Raw genomic sequence first — 7,941 nt, 5'->3', positions numbered from 1 at the left:
TATTGGTTCCAGTATATCTTTAGTATTTTATTCCAGTATGTCTTTAGTATTTTATCCCTATTTGCATACTGTATATTTTGTAAGCTGCACCCATCTCACTTTCATCCCTACTATGCACTGATTGCTACCTCATATACCTTGTTAAGTTGCACCCATTCACTTTCTACTACTGGATTATACCGATGCTACCTCTTACATTTTGGCTACTTTTGGCCACTCACTAGCGTCACTTTGGTTCCATTTAACTGATTGCTATCTCATATACCTTGTACATTTTTGTAAGCTGCATCCACTCACTGTCTACCCCCGGACTGCACCGATTGCTACCTCTCATATTGGCTATTTTGGCCACTCACTAGTGTCTCTTTTGCGCTATGTAACCTACGGTTGACAGTTGTTTTTGCACATGTGTATTACTATCGTGCCTCCTCCCATACCCTGCTATACAGCCACCCCAACATGGATCTCATCGGCAAGCACACTTATAGAATCAACTACTCATCCACTCTCACCAAAAAAGCCGCTAAACGCTTCAAACACAACTTCCTGAGGTCCCACCCTGAAACCCCCTTTGCCGACTCCTACTTTTCACCGGTCAATGGAGCCCTGAACATTGATATCATCTTCCACACCTCACGCAGAGCTCAATGGAGAAAAGCGTTCCTCACCCTACTCACCGTCTCCACCACCAGGAAAACCGCTCATGGCCTAACTCTCTCCATCACACCATCCCAACTCTTCCCTGGCAGAACCACCACTACTATCTACAATAACGGGATTGTCCTAATTCAATCCACAGACAAGAACCTGGAACTACTAGACAACCTGTTCCCCAAGTACAAAGAGCACCTTTCCAAGCTGTGGACCTCCACCCATAACTCTGCCAGAACTATCACTCCTGACGACACAGCCCCCACCCACAACCCTTCTAACCTAGTTCAGCATCAGAACGACATGCACCTCACCTCTACCCCCAGCACCCTAGTCAATAACCTACATGCTGTTTTTACCCCACATTCCTTAATCACAGTCACACTTCGCTCCCCCTCATACACTAGCTGCCCCACTAACACTAACCCTTGGACTCCCACACATACCACTCCCATTCCCCTCTCCCCTGACATAACAACTCCCACCCACAACTCCTCTAACCTAGATCAGCACCAGAACGAAACGCATAACGACAAATCCCACCCTTTGTCCCCCCCACCCTCAGTCCCCACTACCACCCGCTAATCAACCACGCAAGGCACATCACACCTATCATCATAACTCCCCCTCCCCACGACAGGACCATCCCCGACCCCATCTCCCCCCCACTCTCAGCCCTCACTACCCTTCAGGCTCCCCCATTACCACCAACATACACCCCACCTCCACCCCGCTCTCTCCACCTGCTACCAATGCCCCCCTCTACGCCACCAAAACACCCCGCACCTCATCCACTTCCATCGCCCTCATGCCCTCTCTCCTCCCTAACACCATCCCATACGCCGACACCACGGAGCCCTGCGTGAACACCAACCCACCCTCCCTCCCGCAAGATAATCCCCAGGTCAGCCACTCACCCACGATTGACACCCCCAGCACTCACACCTATCCCACGCTGGACAAGATTATGTCCTCCCTCCTTCAGCTCAAGGAAGACATCCACACCATCAAAGAAGACATTCATACCATCAAAGAGCTTCTCATCACACCCCCCAGACACACCTCACGCACCACCACCCCCCCTCGCAACCTGCTCTCCACCCGTCCGGATGACACTCCCAGGCTACATCCATCACACAGGACCGCGATCCACGCCCACAATCGCAACAACCGCACCCGTCGCCCACACTGGACAGCGATCCCTGCCCACAATCGCAACAACCGCCCTCGTCGCACATGCAACCCTCTTTCGGATCTCGACACTCTCACCATCCTCCGCTCCTATGACCCAGCTGCCCTAAACAACCCAACCACCTCGCACCTCCCCATTCCCACGATACACTCAAATCCCAGTAGACCCTGTTCACTAAACAACAGAATCTCCGTCCCGAATAACCTTAGAAAAGTCCCCATATCTCTAGTACCCTCTACCTCCCTTGACACACCCCGTCTCAAATGCACTCTCCTAAACTGCAGATCGGCTTCTAGACACTCCTCCGCCATCGCCGATCTAATCCTAACATTGGACCTTGACCTAATCATCTTGACTGAAACCTGGCTAACCGAATCTTCTACACCTATAATGGACATTCTGGTTCCCCCCAACTACCACATCATTAGGCTTGACAGGTCCGGCAAGATAGGTGGAGGAATCGCATGCATACACAGGAACAACCTTTCTGTGCTGAAAGTCTCCGCATCGTCCCTACCCTCCCCAACTTCCTACGAATACATCTGCCTTGACATTATCAGTGAGGGCATACCGATATGCTCCCTACACGGCATTTACCACCCACCCAGAGACAACCTCCCCTTCGTCCAACAAATCATGGACATGATTTCAACCAACGCCGGACGACAGCTCACCCAAATATACCTTGGTGACTTCAACCTCCACTGGAACGATCACAATTATGCGGTGGTAAATAGTCTTAAACACTTCCTCGACGCCCTAGACCTCACCCAAATATGCAACAGCCCGACACACGAGAAAGGCTCTATCCTCGACCTGATCATCGCCAAAGAGGACGCCATCCAACTTGAGTCTATCCAACCATGTGACTGGTCAGACCATCATATTGTCACATTCATCATCAATGAAAAAGTCAAACTCAACAAGGGGCAATCCTCCAGACCTAAAGTCTGGAAAAGAGACCTGAAAAAACTCAACCCATACTCCCTACCCCCGAACAGCCGCGACCTCCTGCTCCCTCCTACGGGCGCCACAGATGTCCAATCCTTGACTGACCACTATCTCAACGCCATGACCTCAATAATTAATGAGGCTGCTCCCTTGCAACTAAAAAGAGTCTCCGCTAAAATCTCCAATCCATGGTACGACGGGAGTCTCAATGAAGATAGACGAGCCATGCGAATGGCAGAGCGCACCTGGAGAACAGCTCCCTCCGCACTGCATCTGAAAACTCTGAAGAAAAAGAGAAACGCTTACTTCAGGAAAATAAAGCACTCAAAAGCAAACTTCTTCAGCCTCCAGCTCGACCAAGCAAAAAACCGCCCAAGAAAACTGTTTGAGCTAATCAGAACACAAGCCAAGGAACAACCCCAACCTCTCAGCACTTCGTGCGAAGCACCCTCCTGTGAAGACTTCGCCGCTTTCTTTACCCAAAAAACTGACAACATTAAGAGTGAGCTCCGCACTGACGCAAGCCTCTTCGCCACACCCAACTGCATAACACTCACCGAACCAAAAAACAATGCTACATGGTCTTCCTTTGACACCTACACCGAAGAAGAAATAGGCAAACTGCTCAGCACCTTGAAACCCTCCAATCACCTCACGGATCCCCTCCCCGCTAATGCTGTCAAAGATTTCACTCCATTGCTCCTTCCACTCTGGACCAAAATTATCAACAGCTCACTCCAACAAGGAACCATCCCTGACTCCCTCAAAGTTGGTCAAGTCACACCTTTACTGAAGCAACCTATGGTCGACCCATCCGACCTAAACAACTATCGCCCCATTACCAATATTCCCACTCTCGTCAAACTATTGGAAAAATGCGCGCAACTACAACTGACTAAACACATTAATCAGTTTGATCTCCTCAACCCTCATCAATCAGGCTTCCGAGCAGGACACAGTACTGAAACTGCTATGACTCACATAATTGACGATGCCCTTCAAATCCTAGATCAAAATGATACCTGCCTCCTCGTCCTTCTTGATCTCTCTTCAGCCTTCGACACTGTTAAACATGAGAATTTACTCGAACTTTTGAACACAAGAATGGGTATATCTGGGACTGTTCTCAAGTGGTTCACCTCCTTTTTACACAACAGGTCGCAGAAATTCAAGAGTAACAACCTGATGTCCTCGCCAATACCTGTTTCGTTAGGCGTCCCCCAAGGATCCTCCCTATCACCAACTTTGTTCAACCTAGTTATGGAACCTCTCACTACCTTGCTACAAGCATCCAATGTACTTTTTCACATGTACGCAGATGACACCCAACTATATCTCAAACTACAATCCCCCAAAGACATTTTACTCCTGAACTCAACGATCAGAAGCACCCAATCCTGGCTTGCTGATAATCATCTCAAACTCAATGCTCTGAAAACAGAGTTCCTTCTGATCTCACCTCCCGCGAAGATCTCTACTACTCAATCCTGGCTGAAACAGCTAACTGCACTCAATGTCCAACCCACCATAGAACACTCAGCAAAATCTCTAGGCATAACTCTCGACTCCAATCTCAACATGCAGCATCATATCAGCAAGGCTACTAAGGGAGCAAACTTCCAAATCAATATCCTGAGGAAACTTAAACCCTTCCTGCCAGCCAAAGACTTCCAAACTGCAGTACAAGCACTAGTAATCCCGCGAATTGAATACGGCAGCATCGCCCTCAGCGGTCTTCCGTTAACCACTACTGCACCCCTAAGAGCTTCTCTAAACGCTGCAGCGAGACTCCTCACGGGATCAAAAAAACACTCGCATATCTCCCCTGACTTGAAATCATTGAACTGGCTGCCTTTGGAAGCCAGAATTCACCTGAAAATCGCCTGCATGACACCCAAGGCTGTACATCTGAGCTCTCCCGGATACCTCGCTCAGAAGCTATCAATCTCTGGCGGCACTAGAAACACTAGAGGCACTAACAATCTTCTGCTAAAACCTCGAAGATTCCGTAAGGAAAAAAATTATAAACGCTCCTTCTCAGGAATGGCACCCAGGATCTGGAACTCACTCCCTCCTGAAACCAGGCTCATCTCCTCCATCACACTTTTTAAGAAAGAAGTAAAAGCTATTCTCATGGCCAAATACACTTGACACTTGACCTATTAACGTTATCCGTAAAGTCTCTGCACCATTCTGTATTATTCTGCTTGATCCCTACGACTATGTGTTTTACCTGTATTATTGACTTACCTGACTATCTATGCACACAGCTATCTATAATACCTGCATATTGATGTACCTGTTTTACTTTACTCCCTAATGACCTGAGTTTCACTCTCTTGTTGGTATGCCCTGCTTTGTAAAGCGCTCTGATATCTGCAAAGATCTTGTTCGCGCTATATAAAACTTTCAAAATAAAATAAAATAAATAAGTATTCAGGGCACCCCTTCTAATTTGACATTCCCTAACGTATGTATCAATTGCAGTCGCAAACCACTGATAGCTTATTGACACCTGAGAGGAAATGAGAACTCATTTGTAAACAGGAAGGGGTCCCAAAGGTGCCCCTTTCCCTTTATGATTGTTGACAAAAACATTTCTAGGAGTTGGCTGCAGTCAATGGAACCACAACTTACTCCTAAAAATTATTAGTGATTTTTGTTTTTTAACACATCCTGTTTTTTTTTTTTTTTAAATGATTGCTTTATTTAAATGCAATCAAAAACATGGTGGTCTACTGACTTCAAGGCCACCGTCCAATTTGCGACTAATCTTAGTGATAGTCATGAGGTAGGGTGAATTGTAAACCACTACGATGCAGTACTTTGATTACAAACCAATTAGCATAAAGGTAGAGTAACAAAATGCCAATGTATTCGGTATAAGTCAGTACACAAATTAAGACCACTTTTACCGACTGCGTTTTTATACATATATATCTTCGCCCCCTTCTACTTTCTCTGAGGCTGTGGGACGTTACCGTGTTTAATTACGCGGACGACCTGCAGCTCATCTTCCCCCTTAATTCCCCCTCTGCTATTTCTAACTTTCAGTCAGTAATGTCCCATATTCTCCAGTGGATGAGCCACAACCAGCTAAAGCTGAACCCCGGTAAGACGGAGCTCCTCCTCCCTGGTAAGAGCCCCACCTTCTGGGGGCCTCAATTCTGGCCGGCGGAATTGGGCCCCTCTCCCACCCCTGTGGCTTCGGTGAAGAGCTTAGGGGTCACTATTGACTCCGCTCTATCCCTAGGGCCGCAGGTGGGGACCGTGGTCTCGTCCTGCATTTACCAATTGCGCAGGATCAGGAAAGTGGCATATCTCTTTACACCTGATGCCCTCCTGCAGGTCATCATGGCCCTCGTCCTCTCCCGCCTAGATTTTTCCAACTCGATCTACCATGGTCTGCCTAAAACATCGATGGGCAGACTACAGGTGGTCCAAAATCAGGCGGCGAGATTGGCCTTAGGGATCCCGAAGTGGCAATCTGCCAGGCCCCTCCTGGTCAAACTTCACTGGCTTCCTGTCGCCTCTAGGGCAGCCTTCAAGATCGGCTGCCTTATTTTCAAATCCTTGGCGGGGTCTTGTCCCATCTTTGTAAAATCTCTCATCCATCCCTACTGCCCGTAACTTGAGATCCTCCCATCTTCACCTTTTGACTGTCCCCTCTTACAAGCTCTGCAGATCTGGAGGCCGGAGATTTGCATATCTGGCCCCCAAGTACTGGAATTCTCTCCCCCTCTCTCTTAAAATTTCCAATTCTCTTATCCTCTTTCGTAAATCTTTAAAGACTTGGCTTTTCCCTCAAACTGGTTAGTCCCTCTGCCTCCTCTATGTCCATCCAGCGCCAGGAAACCCACGGTGTCAGTGCGCTATATAAGCACCCCTTACGATACGATACGATACATAAGGAACATAAGGCCAGATCTACAATGTTTTTTTGCAGTTCCGAATGGCCTATTTCACAGTATCAGGCAGTGTGTGGCTGCAAAAAAGCTTTTTACAATGTACCAAAGGCAAGTTGAGACTAGGTAACTTGTTACCAAATTGCACTTTGTGTCTACTAATAAATACCGATCAGAATGGCATTTATTAATGCCTTTCAACCAAATTCCAGTCGCAAATGAGTAATACTTTACCACCAGTTTAAAACTGGTGTTAACCCATTCGCAAAGAGGAAAGGGTCCCCAACGGACCTTTTCCCCTTTGTGAATGCTACCAAATGCTCCCCTTTGCAAATACTATAAAACAGCAAAATGGGCTTCCAATTACATACTGAATCACAAAGTAGAAGGGGAGTGTTTAGGACACCTCTTCTAATTTGCAATTCCCTAAGGTATGTATTAATTGTATTTGAAAATAACTGAAAACCTAGTGACATCTAAGAGGAGGTGGTAACTGATTTACAAGGGGTCCTGAAGGGGCCGGTTTCCCTTTATGAATGTTGACAACAATTTTTTTAGGACTCAGCAGTGGTCCGTGGTACCACAGCTTACTCCTAAAAAAATGTTTGTGAAACTTTTTGTTTTTTTAAACGCATCCTGTTTTACATTTTTATAGAAAATGAGTGCTTTATTTAAAAGCAATCATAAACATGGTCTATTGATTCCTGCAGCCCACCATCCAATGTACGACTATTCTCAGTGATAGTCATGAAGCAGGTCGAATTGTGATCTACTACGATGCAGTATTTTGCTCAGAGACCAATTAGCATAAAGGTAGAGTGCACAAATTCAGATCACTTTTACGAAATGTGTTCTTTATACTTCAAGAACAGAGAGCCAGATGTACAAAGCTTTTTTGCAGTTGCAAATTTCCTGATTTGCTGAAATGGGGCAGTTTGCGACTGCAAAACAGCTTTTTACAAAGTACCAGAAGCAAATTGCGATTCTGTAACTTGTTAACAAATCACAGTTTCCGTTCCTGCCAAATACAGATTAGGTATTTGGAAGGAGCGTCCAGTCCAAATATGAAATCAGAATGGTATGTATTAATGTTTTAATGTTTTGCACAAATTCTGGTTGCAAAACAGTAACACTTTACCTACAGTTTAAAACTGGTGGTAACCCATTTGCAAAGGGGAAGGGGTCCTTGGGGTCTCCTTCCCCTTTGAGAGTTTGACAAATACATCTGAAAAACAGATAGTA

General features: G+C 46.4%; 1 protein-coding gene across 1 annotated transcript; it reads left to right on the top strand.

Annotated features, from left to right (window-relative positions):
• The first annotated feature begins 1,459 nt into the window (after window positions 1-1,459).
• LOC147709314 (uncharacterized) lies at window positions 1,460-7,505 on the top strand. The gene is made up of 3 exons (XM_086925928.1): window positions 1,460-3,296; window positions 3,573-3,826; window positions 7,410-7,505. The coding sequence occupies exons 1-3, from the start codon at window positions 1,460-1,462 to the stop codon at window positions 7,503-7,505; spliced, it is 2,187 nt and encodes a 728-aa protein (XP_086782054.1).
• Window positions 7,506-7,941: the final 436 nt, after the last annotated feature.

This window comes from Lissotriton vulgaris, chromosome 6 (genome assembly GCF_964263255.1).
Source record: "Lissotriton vulgaris chromosome 6, aLisVul1.2, whole genome shotgun sequence".
NCBI classification, from domain to species: domain Eukaryota; kingdom Metazoa; phylum Chordata; class Amphibia; order Caudata; family Salamandridae; genus Lissotriton; species Lissotriton vulgaris.
Note: the sequence above shows the minus strand (reverse complement) of the source record. Positions and strands in the feature narration are given on the sequence as shown.

Bases quoted from the DNA above. Each gene is read 5' to 3' on its own strand.
- LOC147709314 (XM_086925928.1), top strand. From the start codon at position 1,460: ATGCCCTCTCTCCTCCCTAACACCATCCCATACGCCGACACCACGGAG. The intron at 3,297-3,572 runs GTGAGCTCCGCA...AAGTTGGTCAAG, and splicing joins AAAAACTGACAACATTAAGA to TCACACCTTTACTGAAGCAA. The intron at 3,827-7,409 runs GTCCTTCTTGAT...TGATTCCTGCAG, and splicing joins AAAATGATACCTGCCTCCTC to CCCACCATCCAATGTACGAC.